The following is an 18,216-nucleotide window of genomic DNA, read 5'->3' on the forward strand; positions in this document are numbered from 1 at the left end:
ACTACAAACTTAAAGATGAAGAAATTCATCACAATCTCAGACTCCACCTTTCATCTAACACTTTCTTTTGAGTTTTTGTCATTACCCACATCTCACTCCATTTTACACAGGTTTCTGGTTTTTATTTTTGTTGGTTTTTTTGGTGGGGGAAGACGGATTTTTAAAATTCCTTTTAACTTTAATGCATTTGAAACTCAGGCAGCAATAACATTTGCTTTGAATAATAATTACCTGAAGGCTGAAATTTATGTCAAGCCAAAGTGAATAAAATCTGCAAGGAACCACACAAAATTCCACTTACAAGCATAAGAAATCACAGATGAGCGACACAGAGTTTCAAATCAACCAGTCTCTTTGGTGAATGACATGTCTGAAAGCGTAACATGTAGCTACCACCCCTAATGGATTACATGTTCCTATTTAGTTTCCTACTTGTCTCTGTCAGGCTGATGCATGGGCTCAGTGGAGACTTGGCCTTGATCACTGACTTTATGACACTTTGAAAGATCGCATCTGATTAATGGCACAGTCACACTCTGTATTTCTCATAGCTGCTCTCATTCAAAGTCAGTGCAAGTAGCATGTTGAAATTGTGGGAGAAGGATTTTTTTTTCCTAAAAACTAAAACACTTTCTTATTTTTCACAAGCTCTACAAGACATCTAGAATTCCAGGCAATTTTGGTCTTCTGGAAGAAACCTGAACTGAAGATGAAATCTGGCTTGGAGTGCCCCCCCCTCCGCACCTCCCCCTCGCCCCAGTCAGATGAATAAAGAGGTTCTGAAAAGAAAAGTCAACTTACCCCATAGTACAGGCCAAAATAGGGAGAGATCTCTGGCTTGAAAATGTTGATGAGGGACAAGAGCTCATCTTTGTAGCCCCAGAGCAGTTCGTCCACGGTGTGGGTCACAAAGAGCGTCTGCTGATAGGCCTTCAACAGGGCCTCGATGAGCTCCCGGAGGAAGCGGAACTGGGCCCATTCCATGGCAGTCTGAGAAGGACAGGCAAGTTCAGGTAGAATCCCCGCCCCTCTCTCCTCCTGCCCCTTTGGCAAAGAGGCTTAAAAGTAAATGTTAAGACTGAATAGCTGCAAAATCAGCCAGAAAGATCCTCCCTGGATGCGTGTGCAAGAACAAGACTCTTCAGTTGTTTTCCTTTCTCAGTATTATATATTGTAAGTTTGAGCTTAGCATTCCCATCTGCAGCTAGTTCTTGAGTTCTCTCCACACTGCCAATGGAACGAGAAAAACTCTTGTAAATACACTGGCATCTTTAGCCACAAGGTGACGCCACTGCCCCTGTGATCCAAGCCAGAGGCTGGCCCCTCACTTTAAACCCTGCAGGAGGGGGCACCTGGGTGGCTCAGTTGTTAGGCGTCTGCCTTCGGCTCAGGTCATGATCCCAGGGTCTTGGGATCGAGCCCCACATCGGGCTCCCTGCTCCGCGGGAAGCCTGCTTCTCCCTCTCCCACTCCCCCTGCTTTCCTTCTCTCGCTGTGTCTCTCTCTGTCAAATAAATAAATAAGAAACCTATCTAACGGTGTCATAGACTTTAAAAAAACAAAAACAAAAAACCTGCAGGCGTAGGCAGCAGGGCAAGGTCAAATCTAGGATCTAGTAATTTCTAAGTTCTGGGTCCACCATTGAGTGTCCAGCTCATGTGTCGTCGTAGAATGGGAGCCTCAGAGGGGGTTGCTGTAGGTGAATAGGAAAGTTTTCTGGGTCTCCTGCATCTTTCTTAGATGGGATTGTCATAACTGAGCCCAGTGAAATCCTGCTAGGCTGTAATCAGCACCCAGTCTCTGCTACTTATTAAGGGGGGTGAAAGTCAGTCTATATTTTGAGAATTAAAAAACCTAAGGTCGAAATCTAGACTAAGAAGTGGTATGCAAATTCTTTTGCTGGGACCTTCTGAACCAAAACAAGGGGCACATAAATCTTTAAAAAGTTATTCGCTATCCACCCCCACCCCCTCAAAAAAATACTAGGGACATACTTATTTGCACAAGAGCTGATCCTGAACACACAGCAAGAAACTGTGTGGGGGGGGGGGGGGAAGAATCCTAAAATTTGCATTACGTCACCATTTGAAAAGATCTTATCTTTGAACCATTGAAAACATCTTTAAAAAGATAATGTCACCATTTGAAAAATCTCAGAAAAAAGTCTCAGATGAACTCTAAGGAAGGGAAGTGTAAACATATATTTCTGTTTTTATATACGTATATATATATATATTTTTAAAGATTTTATTTATTTATCTGACAGAGAGAGAGATAGCGAGAGCAGGAACACAAGCAGGGGGAGTGGAAGAGGGAGAAGCAGGCTTCCCGCCAAGCAGGGAGCCCGATGTGGGACTCGATCCCAGGACCCTGGGATCATGACCTGAGCCGAAGGCAGACGCTTAACGACTGAGCCACCCAGGCGCCCTATATACGTATATTTTTAACATAATAACTCCTAAATGTAAAAACGTAATAGCCTTAACTTAGCTTTTTCCTTTCTTCTAAAATCCACAATAATGATACTAAAAATGCCTACTTACCACCGCAGGAATATTTAATGTTCTAATTAAGTCAACTTTAGGGTCTCCAACAGATTGATTTCGTTCAAAAACATAGGCCTCTTTCCTAACAGCAGATACTGTCGTTCCATTATCTCCAAATTGAATATCTGCTTTGTTTCTGAGTTCCCTAAAAGAAAGAAAAGGATTCTGTTTGAAATTGGTACCACTTTAAAAAGCAATACTTCACCTTTCTTTTAGCATCAAAGTTATTTCCAATACAACATTCCACTATAAGCATTAACGAGAGAGCCTACAGATACCGACCTCCTAAACACCTGAGACTAAAGTAGAATGTGGGAAGGAAATAAGGCCTTGGATAGTCTTCTCAAAACACTGTCCTTTTCATCCTTTTCCCCTATAACAGAGGAAACGATGGCCCAGGGTTACCCTGACCAAGAAATGAAAGCCAATGAACTCTCTCTTGTGTTACAGTTTGCTCCTGAAAAATTTTCAAACTCTTCAGTTCACAGATTCAGTCTGAATTTCAACTTATTTTCCAAAGTCTTTTTATTTCTAGCGTGACTTCAGCTGAAAATTCATTTAACAAAATAAATGCCCAAGGCTTAGTAAATTAGAGGAGTTTGCTCCTGGTTTTTGTAATATAGCTCAGTTTGGTTCAGGTTCATGCCCCCCATGAAGTATTAAGTTCACAGAAAGTGCCTGGAGCCAGGGCCTCATTAGGGTTGGGGGGGCACTCGCCTTGAGTGCAAAATATCAGAGGTGCCAGAACACTCTGGAATGAAGGCATATCATATTGCAATGCGTTTTTTAAGGTCAAAACTAATGCAAAAACATTCACGATGAACAAAATATCAAAATTCTAAACAAACACAGGATCTGATAGTTGGTTCATCCAATGGTTTGCACTAGGGCTGGCCCTGCTTGGTCCATAGTCGATGTTCACTAAATTCCAGCGTCTACTGCTTCTCTCTCTCCCTCTGCTCCTTGCCTTGTCTTCTTCCTATTCTGTCTAGGGCTGAGCTGTCTGACCCGGGAGCCACATGTCTACTAAGCCCTTGAACTGTGACTAATCGGAACTGAGATGTGTTGTGACGGTAAAAGACACACCAGATTTCAAAAACAGCACAAAAAAAGGAGTGTAAAATATCTCCTTAAATTTTTATGTTGATTACCTGCTTTTAAATTATACAACTTTAAATACAATAGGTAAAATAAAAAAATATTATTCATATTAATTGCACCTGTTTCTTTTTGCTTTGTTTTCAGATGTGGCTATTGGAAAAATCTTAAATTACGTATGTGGTTCACATTATATTTCTATTGGACAGAGCTAATCAATAAGAGTTTATAATTCTGACAAAGCTACAAGGGCTACCCCCCCCTTCCCAGGATTTTCCTGACCACAGCCACACCCCTGAACACCTATGGAGGGGGCTGTCGGTACCATGTTTTTGGCACTAAACTGCATAGTGACATCATTTAGATTGTGAAGGAATTATCTTAATACCTCAGGTAGACTGCAGGCAAGCTAATGAAACCTCAATTTCCCGAACTTAAAATAAAAATAGACAAGCAAATAACAAACGTATATACAGAGATGCATCAAAATAGGTGTCTTTGCTCTTTATCTAAGCACCAAGCTATGCACAATAAATAAATATCTGAGCCTGCATGGCTCCTCAAAGGATTTAACCACACAATTTTATCTGATTTCATTTAGTCCTTACGGCAAGGCTATGGCCCAGATGGAGGTGAGAGTGTTTGCCCCACTGTGTTACAGATGGGGACACAGGGCACAGATGGGCGTTAGAGGAGTCAGACCTGGCCTCCCTTAAGAGGTGCTTAATAAATATCTGCAGGGGGACGCCTGGGTGGCTCAGTCGTTAAGCATCTGCCTTCGACTCAGGTCATGATCCCAGGGTCCTGGGATCGAGCCCCTCATCGGGCTCCCTGCTCTGCGGGAAGCCTGCTTCTCCCTCTCCCACTCCCCCTGCTTGTGTTCCCTCTCTCGCTGTCTCTTTCTGTGAAATAAATAAATAAAAATCTAAAAAAAAACTCTATTAAAAAAATTTAAAAATAAATTAAAAAAATAAATTATCTGCAGGATGAAACCCCTGAATGCCTCTAACAAATGCCAAATAGGAGAGAGAGAAAACTTACACACACTTCCAGTGACGAGGAATCAGTACAAAACTGGACAGAGGCTCTACGTAGCGTCAAATGCTCGTGCGGTCGGTCAGCAGACTCTGCTGTCTGATGCCCACTCATTTCCTTTCTGCTCAGAGCCCTGTTCTCCTTCCTCTCCTGCACTGGGCAGTGGTGAGGGACCCAAGCTCGACCAGTTCACTCCCTTGGCTTCTGTTCCTGAGCACACAGCCTCAAGATGGAAAACCCAGTAGAAAGACGGCTTCCTCCAGCAGGGGTGCATACGGCATGCGAGGACCCGTGCACCCCTGTGACCTGGACCTAGAAAGTTGCCCCGGATCCTGCCCCTGTCTTCCCAACTGCCCCAGCTGCCCCTTGGAGTCTGTAACCCACTTTATAGCCTTCAAATAATTCCCCTTTTTATTTAAATTAGCCAGAGATGGTCTGTCTTGCTTGCCACCAAAGACCCATATATAGAAACCACAACCCGGTCTTTTGATAGATGAGAAGATGGAGATTCACATAAAGTAGGAGCCCCAGACTCACCACCAAGTGTCAGGACCAGGTTTGGAACCCTGGTCACCTGACTCCATATCCAAGGTTTTCCTTGACTCTGCACATAAGTGAATGCAAAGTGATTTGTTAGAACTGGAGAAGAGGACCTCAGCCAAGGCTTCTGCCTACAGAGAGGGGCACCCCTCCGCCACTGGCTTGTCCCAGAGCCTCCTGCAGGGAAGGTGAGGGGGACAGCCTTCTCTAGGTGTAGCTCCTTGTACTTGTGGCCCAGGACCCCACAGTGGCCTGGGCTGAGCACTAAGGAACTAGAAATAGAAAAAGTGACCCCAGGGTGAACACACCAACTTGCACTCAGAGAAAGCCGGGCCAAGGAGCCAAGAGCTGGGACACCCGCCCCCCCACCCCGGTGCAGAAGCCCAGGGATGAACTCTGCCAAGTTTCCAGACTAATGATGAAAACTGATAACCTCGCTAAGGCTTTTAACATTTTTTTCACTGAACCTAGATGTCACGAACCTAGAGGCTGGAATAATTCCAAGCCTGGGGGCTGCTTCATTTATGTTTGTTTATATTTACTGACTCTGAAGATGGCTCTTTAAATTTTTCTTTATTGTTTACCCTGCAAGAACCTAACATTTTAAAGGGAAATTGAGCATGGAGTTTCCAATCACTTTAAGCCCTTGGTAACTTGACTTGGTTTCTCAATAAATTTCAGAAGTTAAAAGCCAAGGATTCCCAAACCACAGAAATACTTAATTCCCTTGGCAGGCATGAGGGGACTATGTCAGGTCACTCACAGCTAACCACATGACTTCCTGCAGCCACCAGCCACCCTAAGACATGACTGACATATGGCCTGTGTTCTAACTGAAGGAAGATAGTGCTACTGGCTGTCAGAAGGGGCCTCCCCTCCTCAGAGGCCAAGGGGAGGGAGGGTGAGGGGCCTCCCTCTTGGAACAGCAACTGATGGAGGAAACCCAGAATGTTTCCCCTCCCAAGCCTCGTAGCAGCTGGAACTGCAGGGAGGCCACCGGGGAAGGAGAGGGATTTTAATAATAATACCAACAAGTCTGGTTACCCAAACCTCCCCCACAGCTTCTCAAGAGTAGTCAACCAGAAGCAGGGTGGTCTCCTGGGGAACAGCAGACTGAGAGCAAGAAGTGAGCCATTTCTGCTCTACACATCCAGCAACACTAAAGAAACTTCCAGAAAGAGACACAAGAGTTAAAAAAAAAAAATGGCAAAGCAAATCTTATGCCTAGACAATTAATTAAGGAACTGTAGTTGAAGTGCCTGGTACTTAGTAGATGCTAATAAATCTTACTGATGTTCAAGGCCCCAGGACATCACAGGCTCAGATTATGGTTTACCGTTTTGTTTTTTATTTATTTATTTATTATTATTATTATTTTTTAAGATTTTATTTATTTATTTGAGAGAGAGAATGAGAGACAGAGAGCACGAGAGGGAAGAGGGCCAGAGGGAGAAGCAGACCCCCCGCTGAGCAGGGAGCCCGATGTGGGACTCGATCCCGGGACTCCAGGATCATGACCCCAGCCGAAGGCAGTCGCTCAACCAACTGAGCCACCCAGGCGCCCCTGTTTTGTTTTTTAAAGATTTCATTTATTTCACAGAGAGAGAGAAAGTACAAGCAGGGGGGAGCGGCAGAGGGAGAGAGAGAAGCAGAGCCTGATGCGGGGCTCGATCCCAGGACCCTGGGATCATGACCTGAGCTGAAGGCAGACGCTTAACTGACTGAGCCACCCAGGCGCCCCTTGCTTACTGTTTTTCAATCACAGTGATGGCCCTAGACATTAATAAAAGGTTGAGTTATACACCATGAACTACTTAATTAGGCAGGAAAATACAAGACTGATTTTAGAGCTTTTTCATTTAAAATTATTTTTGGTTAAAACAGAGTTAATACTTTTTAAAACAAAAAAGTTTTTAAACTCCTGAATGATTAAATAAAATCTTACCATCACAGAAGGCAACCAATAGCCTGAGATAAGGAAACCAAAAGAAATAACTTTAATTAGCTGGACAATTAACATCTCTGCAATATCTAATTCCTCAGAGATGCTGGATAAATTAGTTACATGTAGGACTGTCATATAATCCTCATCTTTCAGCCATTAGGTCTCCGCCCATCCACTGCTCTCTGCTGAGAACTACTGTCAGAAGTCACGAGCATGCTGGGTGGGGCACGGGTGCTGACTGCCAGGCTGTGCATTCGACCCTGGCTTCCTCAGTTACTAGCTCTGTGACTCAGAAGTTACCCACTGATTCTGTGCCTCAGTTTCCTCATCTCTAAAATGGAGATAATAAGATGCCTTCCTTGTAGGGTTGTTGTGAGCATTAAATCCACATAGTCTTGTAATCCAGTTAGAATACTGCCTGGCACATACTAAGTGTTTAGTAAGCATTAGTTACTAATACCATGTGCAAGCGGGCTTTGTGCAAAGCTCTCAAGATGGAGAGATGTAAAGATCTGGTTCCTGTTTGCAGGAACTCCACAGTACAGCATGGGAGGACTGCCGTCCCAACACCATTTCACATGTGGAAAGTGCTCTGAAGCTGACTCAAGGCGCTAGTCAAATACCCAAAGGAGGGAGGGATGGCCACTGGAATGGGAGTCCTGAGGTCAACATTGTGCAGGAGCCGGTTATGGAAGGAGGAGGCTTCTCTCAGGTGGGAGAGGTGAGGGGTTTCCAAATAGAGGCAGAGAGAGCACAGCATGAACTGTAGGATGGGTTTCCTAAATGGAGTTGGGAGAAAACTGTGGTCCCATGGAGGAGGACGCACAGCAGAGGAGCTTCAGGAAGAGCAGCCTGCAGCTCCGGGCCAGCTGGGCTGAACATGAACTTCTCAGCCATGTCAGAGAAGTGAAGTCACAGAGTGGACGGGACTGCCAAGGAGGAAAGGGCAGAGCAAGGGAAGCAGCACAAAGGCAGGGTGCTGTAGGGCTTCAGAACGACAGCCTCCGGATGTGCCACTTGGGCATGTTCATTATTTTGCGCTGAAAAGAATCACGGCCCAAACCAAGGAAGAAACTTTGGCCTCACGCTAACTGCCTTAAAGAATTTAGATAGAGAACCTGCTCCAGGGAGACAGCCATCACCACAAATTCACATTAGAATATGAACTAGGTATGGTAGACAGGGAGACATCTAGCAAGGCCTCTTTGACCAAAGTCCTTTATACCCTGTTGTATCTGAGTGGCCTTGTAAACATTCAACCAAAAATTTACTCTTCTTCATCTTCCCACAAACTGTTTTCCTTCCTTTTGAAGTCCCAGACTCCTATCCTCTTCTCCTTAGTTCAGGATGACATATATATCTCCCTTTGCCTGACTGTCTTTGGAATCTCATGCTTACATGGGTTTCTTGTGGGTAATTAAATTTGACTTTCTCCTGTTAATCTTTGTCTCATGTCAATTTAATTCTTAGACCAGCTAGAAGAACCTTGAAGGGCAGAAGAATATTTTCCATTTCCAACAGTGCTGAGTAGCACCTGTATTTAACTTTCTGTTACCACTGCCCTGTCAACCAAGAGAAAGACTGAAAAACCTACAGCCCAAAGCAGAATACTGAGAAAAAGCCGCGGGTGGGGGGCAGTCAGCAGGAAGAACACCACCTGCATTTGTTGGGGGTGTGCAAGAAATAGTTTCCTTCCTAAAGATGGAAATGGTCCCCCATCCTTGAAGTGTTAACCTGACCCAACTGTCTCCTGCAGGTAGGTCAGCCAGGACTGTCATGTACATTTAAAACTCACAAGTACCTGGTCACCACCTTTTGTACAAGATAAGAAAGGGGGGCAGGAGGGATCATTTTCTATTTTTCTTACTTTCAAGCAGTTAAAAGATTAAAAAAAAAAAAACTAATTTATCTAAAGCCACTTCCATTTCTATCCTGAGAAAAAAATGTGGTATCAGAGAAGAGTTTGAGTCAGGGTTAGAAAAAGAGATAAGGGGCGCCTGGGTGGCTCAGTCGGTTGAGCGACTGCCTTCGGCTCAGGTCATGATCCTGGAGTCCCGGGATCGAGTCCCGCATCGGGCTCCCTGCTCGGCGGGGAGTCTGCTTCTCCCTCTGACCCTTTCATGCTCTATCTCATTCTCTCTCTCAAATAAATAAATAAAATCTTTAAAAAAAAAAAAGAGATAAGTATTCTCTTATAATGAAACAATAACCATGGCATTTCTAAATTTTCTATCATCTCTTTGACATTTAAAAAAATGTATACAGCTGGTCTTGGAGATGAGAAAAGGATCAAAGGGCTAATAGGACAGAATTCAAAAGTTTAAACAAAGTTCCTACCTTTCCTAAATTGTAAGGAGATAATTAGATCCCTGAGAAATTAAATGTAAAACAACAGAACTACAAGAAAATAGACTTGAATATCAAACCTTTGAAGGGAATAGGACTTTTAAAGCTCAGAAATGGGGAGAATGGTCATTCTGTGTGGTAATCAAAGAATGAAATGAGAGCTGACCAAGAAGAAGGGAATGGTTAAGCAAAGTGTTGTAATACATTCACTCTAGCTCCTGAAGATTATCAACATTAAAATGTATTTGTATAAAGACTGAACCCAAGATGTTGAGTTAACAAATGCTTGACGGTTCTACCCTAAGGAAACTCCGGTTAACTGGATAGATTTAGGAGTTTGTTTTGCAGAAGTTGACTGGTTACCAATAAGAGTAGCCGAGACTGTCTGCAACAAATGGGGAAGAATTCTTGTAGTTGGGCAGAAAAGACCAACAGTGAACGAAAGTAACCTGTGTGATGACACACCCTGAGATCTCCCTCTCCCCTGCATATCATGCTTCCACTGCCATTTAATGAACACAGAGCCCAGGAAGAAACATGATTCCTGAATGCACACATATGCTCAGAAAAGGAGGACACCTCCTTTCTCCCTATATCCAATCAGCATATTCCATTCAATGTATATACCCCATGACACTCTGACCCCTTATCCTTAAATACATGCAACCCAAACCCTTTGGGGAGGCAGATTTGAGGCCTCCCCTCCCCTTGTCTCTTCGTTTGGACGCCTCTCCAATAAACCCTTTCCTTGCTGCACATTCCTGGTCTGGGTGACCGGCTTTCCTGTGTGTTGGGCATATGAACTTGGGTTCAGTTACACGACAAAGACATAACATGGGGTAATACCTACAATGTAATATTAAGTGAACAGAACAGACATATTAATGTATATGTACATGCAAATCATATGTAGATATATAGTATGATAACCACGTAAAAGTCAAACTCACTCACAGAAAAATGGCTGAGAAGATACCCACTAAAATATTAGCATTGGTTATCTCTGAGACAGTGTAATCATGGACAGTAGCAGTTTGTCGTATTCTCCTTTACTCTATTTTCAAGTTTATCTTTACTGCTTATATATGTTATTTTTAAAATGTGAAACCCAATAAAACCCTCATTTAAAATAGTCAGGAGGCCAGAAGGGGGAGCTCTTACACCTTACCAACTCATCCTCCGTTGCAGACTGCAACCAAAACAATTTCTCCTTGCCCGGAACAAGCTCAGCCAATAAGAAACCATCACCACCCTGAATTCTCATTTTTCCAACAGCCCCTCCCAACTTCCTCCTTTCCTCTATAAAGTAACGTTCTTCTCTTTTGATCTCCAGACTTGCCTTCGATTTGCTATGGCTTGCAGGTCCTGAATTGTAATTCCTCTGCTATTCCCAAATAAACCCATTTTGCTGGAAAATAACTGGCTGTTTTACTTTTAAGGTCAACAATATCAGATACAGTTTATACTTTTAAAGGAAATGCTACATATGACATTGTATATGTTGATTATTTCATAACCCAATACTACTTAATGGTCAATGAATAGTAAAAATACTCTTATGAGATATTTATCCCTGACATCTTTTCCTTTACTATCAAAACAGTAATATGAGCCTAAAAAAGAAATTTATCCAAACCGCAAAGCTAAAAAACTCAAATGGGAGATATTTTAACAGGGTATTGTAAATTTTGCAAATATGTCTTAGAAATATGAGAGTTAGTTGAAAGAGCCCTTGGACAAATTGATTTTTCTTTTTAATTCTTGATATGTTAAATAGTAGGCAAAAAAGAAAAAGAAATCTGACAAAATGAAAAAAGATCTCCAGAAGCTTGCAGAAGCCAGTGCACATCATAAATTGGATACATTTTAGGCAAATATGTCAGTACGTGACAGGATCATGAAGCCAATTAGCTTTGCGCTAACAGGCCCGGTCCAGGGCTGCTCAACCCACAGCTTTATACAAATGTAAATAACAAACGACATTCCTTAAACCAGACTGACTGGTTTTTATCTAAGGGTGGAACTGCCATCATCTTTTTCCAAAAACATTAATACATTGAACTTACCAGTATGCTAAAGTTGGGGGAAACGTGCCACTGTAAATTGCATGTCCAATTAATCAGGGCATGTCCTTTCCCCCTTCTCAGAGATTTCCCACCAGCAAGACCAATCCACACTGACCAGTGGGAGGCCAGCATGCCTTCCCCTTCCTTTGCCCCAGGCCCCTGTGGACCCAATCAAGTCAGCTGACTCAGTTGGGAGGGAACCCATGGAACTATCTAGCACTGGGGCAGGAGTTATTGGAATGTTCTGTCTGTCTTGTCTAAACAATAGCATAATTAAATCACGAGTGGTAGAAATCAGATCCACTAGATGACTACAAAAGGCTCACAAGAAGGGCCACAAGTGTTGCTAAAAAGCCATGTTTTTCTGCAAATTCCAGCTCACAACGCACTCAACCCTGCCAGGAAGGCTCTGCAGTTTGCACTGTGCATGCGAGCGTCTGTTCCTAAACAAAGGCATTCATTTTCAAGACCCTATTCCTCTTTCTTGAACCTATCCTTGACTCCCGGGCTTCCCCGATTAAGTCCTATGGTTCCAGCGGAGCTACCTGTGTTCTGCAGATTTCCACAATTTCTCCTCTTGTGTCCCTATGGATTTAAACCACGGCTGAGGATATTTCATTCACTTGTTTTACAAATATTCACTGGCCACTGGATATTCCGGTATGAAAGACTTGGTTTCTGCCCCTCCTTGAGGTTTCAGTATATCGGGAAGAAAGACAGATATGTAACCAATAGTTAAAATGCATTTAGTCAGTTTGTAACAGACACACATACCAGGGAGAGCTCATCCAAAGTCAGGGAAAGTTTCAGGAAAAGGCACCATTTGAGCTGAGAGAGGTAGTGGTGAGTTCATTCTTTTATTTTTTTATTTTTTAAGATTTTATTTATTTATTTGACAGAGAGAGAGAAGAGCACAAGCAGGGGGAGCGGCAGGCAGATGGAGTGGGAGAAGCAGGCTCCCCACTGAGCAGGGAGCCCTATGTGGGACTCGATCCCAGGACCCTGGGATCATGACCTGAACTGAAGGCAGACACTCAACCCATGGAGCCACCCAGGCGTCCCAGTGAGTTCATTCTTGACTGAGGGAACAGCTTGAAATGGCAGAGCACTGTCGGGGACCAACAAACAACTGGAATACAGTTAGAACTGCGCTGTCCAACATGGTAGCCACCAGCCCCACATGGCTGTATTACACACTCGAACCTTGGCTAGTCCAAAATTAGATGTGTTATGGATTTGAAAGACTTAGTATTAAAAAAAAAAATTAAAAAGGATGTAAAGCATTTCATTAATAATTCTGGATATGGATTACATGTTGAAAGGACACTGGGATAGTACTGGGGTAAATAAAATACTAAAATTAATTTCACCTTTTTAAAATGTGACTCCTAGAACATTTTCAACTAACATATGTGGCTTAGAGTAAATTTCTATCGGATAGCTCTGATCAGAGTATAAAAGCCGAGGTTGAGAGTGCCAAAAAATTAAATTTAAATTAAAATAAAACAAAGAAGCTAGACATAGAAAAGGAGCCAGATTGCTCAGGCCTGGAACATCACACAGGAAGAGTCTCTAGGGCCCTGAGCAGGGAATGGAAGGAAATGGCAGATTTCCCTTTGGGAAATCATCTTTGGCAGTGGAATGGAAAAGAAACCAGGACAGGGAGAAAAACCAGAGGAAGGAAATATGAAGCAATCAGTGAGTGACCGAACTGCCTTCCAAACGCCTGGATCTGCTCTCAGGATCCTTCATCTATGCCATTGGCCATTGGTCCCCATGGCAGTCTGGTCAAGTCTATGGACCCTTTCTCAGATAAATGTTTTTACATACAGAGACTAAAATACTCAGGATTACAAAGGAAGCCAATTACCAAAATACAGGTATCATTTAAAAAAATCTGTGATATGGTAATATACACGCTTCTTTACTGACACTTTAAATAAGATGTAGCTGCAAGTCTAACAGTTACTGTAATTTTGAAACATTTCTGAAACATTTCTGGAAATGAACGGTATCTTGAGCAACATCTATCATGAGACACAATATCTGTGTTTCCATTGGTGATGAAGCCACGGGTACTGCTTACATCACTGTGGTTTGTTGCCTACATTTATACTCAAAGGACATTCTAAATTTTAGTGAGTGGTTACTGAAGATAAATTATAATTTTTTTCCCCACCTAAGTCACAGACCACTTTGAATTCTATCCATGGGCCTTAGGGATCCGTGGACCCAGGGTTAAGAACCCCTAGCAAGATGTTCTGGGGCTTTTGTCAGGAGTAAGTCTTGGTCCCTCTAAAACGGGAACATGGAGGGAGTTTGGTTAACAGTCAGACACTGCTTTCCTCCTAGGATTTATTTATCCCCGTGACCACACCTACAATAGCACATTAAGCCGGCGGACACAATGGCCTGGAAGACATTTTAATGGAATATTGGTTTTTTTCTGGGTTATGATTACAACGCATCTCTTTTTCTCAAATGAGGATAATGACCATAGGAACAGGTCCAGGAGACTCCGAGGGCAAATTGTTTTCCTTAGTTCTCAGGTGAGTTCATTCTTATGTGGAGGCAGTCTCCCCCCCCAAAAAAAATTTTAGTGAAAAAACAAAAACAGCAAAAAAACAAATACTGTATGGTTCTGTTCACACAAGCTATCTAAGACAGTCCAATTCATAGAAACAAAGTAGAATGGTGGTTACTAGGAGGTAGGGGGCAAGGGGAGGGGAGTTATTTAATGGTTACAGAGTGTCCGTTTTGTAAGATGAAAGAGTTCTAGAGATTTGTTGCACAACAATGTAAAAACATACTTAACAGTACTGAACTGTACACTTAAAAATGGTTATGCATTTTATATTGCTTTCTTTTAATCTCAATAGAAAATGGTTAAAATTGCAAAATGAAAAAGCAGATAAACAGGACATTCAGATCCTAATTTTAGGTCAACTTCTAAATACCCCTGAGCAGTTCAGCCACAAACACAGATCTGCTCTACCCTGCACATAGTTGCTGCAGGCATTAAACACATACAAAACTTTGCTTTTAAAAATAAAGACCCAAGTATTTATTTAAAATTCCTTTATATGACAACAAAGTTCATCTTTACAAATCTGGATATTGGTTTATATAGACTAAAACAATCCGCTAAGATGAATAATAATATCAAACACTTAATTAGCACTAAGTATGTGCTAGGCATTCATCTAAGCACTTTTTAAATACTGACTCATTGGCTCATTTAATCCTAATCACAATCCTGGGTTGGGTGTCCTATTTTTATCTCCAGGTAAGGAAACAGAGACACAGAAAACTGTAAGTGGTTGAGGTGAGATTCAAAACAGGTAATTCAACTCCAGAGCTAGACTGTGAACACCTGAGGCAGGGATCAAGATTTTTTTTTAAAGATTTAATTTATATATTTATTTAAGAGAGAGAGAGAACGTGTGCACGCACACATATATGGCAGGAAGAGGCAGAGGGGGAGAGAAAGACTCTCAAGCCAACTCCCCACTGAGCGCAGAGCTTGACCAGGTGCTCAATCTCAGGACCCTGAGCTCATGACCTGAGCTGAAACCAAGAGTTGGTCACTTAACTGACTGAGCTTCCCAGGTGCCCCATGGGACCAAGATTTTTATCTCTGAATTCTTGCAAGGGAATAGCACTGATTTATAATATGAATTAGTCAGCAACCATTTATTGAGCAATAGATTATGACAGAATTGTGAGGCATTTTTACCATTTAGCAGTTCTATACAAAAAAAGATCTTGCTGTTTGCTTCTTCTACTGTTGTTTTTTAGTTTATTTTTTTTAGTAATCTCTACACCCAACCTGGGGCTTGAACTCATAACCCTAAGATCAAGAGCTGCACACTCCGACTGAGCGAGCCAGGTGCCCTCCTCTAGTTTTTCTTAAACTAGGTAAGGAGAAATTTTGTTGGAAAGATTATTGGGGGTGGGTGGGTGGGAGAGGTTTCCCTGCAACAACAGGGAAAATGCTCTGACCATAAGATTCCTGAGCACCCCCCTCTACTAATCTTCTAAAAAATGATTAAAGTGATTCTCCTACCTCCCCTGTGTTTGGAATTGGTCATCCCTGCCAAAGGCTCTAACCTACCCTGCCACTTGGTTATCTCTCATAGCCAGGAGGGGTGGGGAAAAGAGTGAATAAGAAACAGAAAGACCTGTCTACAGACAAACAACAAACTGTAGGACCTGGTCAAAAACAGTATGTGGGGGACGGAAATAGAGGAAGGCCCTATAAGTCATTTAAGAGAATCAAGGGGTAACTTTAAAAGGGTTGGGGGTAGGGAACAGCTCTTCATGGCTCAATAATCACTTACAGCCAACTCAGGAGGAAGCAGCTGCATTTCTAAATATAACAGGCTGAGACAGGCCCTAGTCCACAAAGCCTTCTCTGTCGAGGTGTCACAGGCGTGTGCCAACCATCAGCAACATTTCAGACAGATGTCACCCAAACCTGTGCTCCCCACCCAGCACACAGAGGATGCTCGTGGGAAGAGAGGTGGACTCAGCCCACAGTGGGGTCACTCCGTATTTTTGGCTGGTATGGCAGGGAGGTGGTCAGGACTCACCTGTAGGTATATGGCCCCACTTCTTCTAACCGAGGGGTCTCCCCTCTGAGGATCTCCTCTGGATTGGTGACATTGAAGAAATAGAACTGGGCATACACAGGCAGAGGGGGCTTCTTCCAGGAGTCGAAGGTCTCGGAACCATTCCTTAACACCGTATTCTAGGGGAGAAAACCAAAAGGAGATTGTGTGAGGCAGTTGGCTTTGAACACAGAGGCAGAGAGAGGGACACTCCCTGCTCTGACCTCCTGGCTCACATACTGTTTCCATAGGCATTCAACTGTGGTCCCTAGGGGGGAGGGCCAAGCCTTAGGTCAATATGAAGCCCACAGCCCTATTAAGCCATAAAAGGTCTTCAGTAACTACTTGTAGTAAAGGAAAGATGATAGCCATAGCTCATGGGAAGAAATGGTGTCACCAAAACCAAGGTCATAGATTGAATACCCAAAAGGCTCTATTGACTTTGTTATGAAGATGGTACAGCTGCTGTGGAGGCCATTCTGAGAAGCACTGAACACTCTCAGCTTGCCCCCATGGTAGAACAACAAGGCGATAGGCCCAAGAAGGCTGGATTTGGTCTTTCCATGTGAAGTAGAACCACACCCATCCTTACCACCTCCTGCAGCAGGGGCTTCACAGGAATTTTCTCATTCAGTCCCTAACAAACCCATAACATAGAGATGCCTATCCCTGTTTTAAAGATGAGGAAGCTGAGCCTCACTGATGTTAAATGCTTGAGGTTCTTTATCTATAATCCTTCCTTCATTTCCCACCTTTACTATGTGTTATGGGCCCCCTCCCAAACTCATATATTGAAATCCTAATGCCAAGTACCTCAGAATGTGACTGCATTTGGAGGCAGAGTCTTTAAAGAGAAATTTAAGGTTCAATGGTGTCATTCAGGTGGGCTATAATCCAATATGATTGATGTCCTTATAAGACAGAGAGCTTAGGACTAAATACACACAAAGGAAAGACCATGTGGAGATACAGGAAGAAGACAACACTGACAAGCCAAGGAGAGAGGCCTCAGAAGAAATGAACCTTGATGATACCCTCATCTCAAGACTTGTAGTATCCAAAACTGTGAGAAAATGAACTTTCCTTGTTCAAGTCTGTGGTATCTGTTATGGCAGCCCTAACAAACTAATACACCTTGGTCCCCCCATGGGAGGAGTATTCTTCTCCACCCTATTGACTTCGGGCTTGGCCAAGTGACTTGATTTGACCAATGAAATGTGGGTGGGATGGCAATGCCCCAATTTTGAGCTCAGGCTTTAGAAAGCATGGCTGGTTTCCACCAATCACCCTTTGCGAAGAGAAGAGCATGCTTCAGGTAGCTGTGGATCCTTCAGCCAAGGCCCTAAAATGGTGATGTGTGGACCAGACATGAAGCCTGGAGTCCAGCCCAGTTCAGCTGAGCCAGCCAAGCTCAAACTTCAGCCACCCTGCACACCATGAGTGTGAAATAAATGTCACTGTTATAAGACACTGAGACTTGGAAATTGTCTGTTATGCAGCGCTGCAGTGGAAGCCTGATTAATCTAGTGCTCAAGGTTAAGAGACAGAAACTTACTTCGTAGTAGTCTCAATCGTCCTCAACTTGTTAGTGGGGAAAAATCTGCATTTTTTAGGGTACTGAAGTACCCAAGAAAGATAAAGGGATAGACTGAGAATAAACAACCCAAAGTATGAACAGTCATTAACTCTTGAGTGTTGGGAATCTGGATCACTGTTATTTCCTCCTTTATGAATTTTGGTATTCTCCAACTTTTTTATAACCAATGAAGAAATGAACATTGAAAACATTTTAAAAAGAAAATCAAAAGAGGAAAATGGGATTGACTGGTATAGACATCGTAAGGCCAGTGGTGAACAGTAAGACTAGATGGTAAAAGCAGCACCCTCTGAGGTCACCTCTCGCAGTGAGGCTCTGAGTGACAACAGAGAAAGGGACCGGCTTCAAAGCATGTCCAATACCACACGCTAAAATGTACTGTGATGCAGCAGACAACAGAATGTCACATGTTAGTAGTCCAGGCCTCTGATTT

At 43.0% G+C, this 18,216-nt stretch overlaps 1 protein-coding gene across 2 annotated transcripts in view; it reads right to left on the bottom strand.

The window, feature by feature from the left end:
* Nucleotides 1–18,216, bottom strand: part of SCARB2 (scavenger receptor class B member 2) — an 80,643-nt gene that overhangs the window by 42,498 nt on the left and 19,929 nt on the right. For both annotated transcript variants that reach the window (XM_045880970.3, XM_064584642.1), the window contains exons 2-4: nucleotides 16,169–16,326; nucleotides 2,544–2,691; nucleotides 802–990 (exon numbers count right to left, since the gene is read on the bottom strand). In XM_045880970.3, coding sequence (XP_045736926.1) covers nucleotides 802–990; nucleotides 2,544–2,691; nucleotides 16,169–16,326 — 495 coding nt within the window. The remainder of the gene's footprint in view (nucleotides 1–801; nucleotides 991–2,543; nucleotides 2,692–16,168; nucleotides 16,327–18,216) is intronic.

Source organism: Mirounga angustirostris, unplaced genomic scaffold (genome assembly GCF_029215605.1).
Source record: "Mirounga angustirostris isolate CCGP_5_RB_7025 unplaced genomic scaffold, mMirAng1.0.hap1 SCAF_2, whole genome shotgun sequence".
Taxonomy (NCBI): Eukaryota; Metazoa; Chordata; class Mammalia; order Carnivora; family Phocidae; genus Mirounga; species Mirounga angustirostris.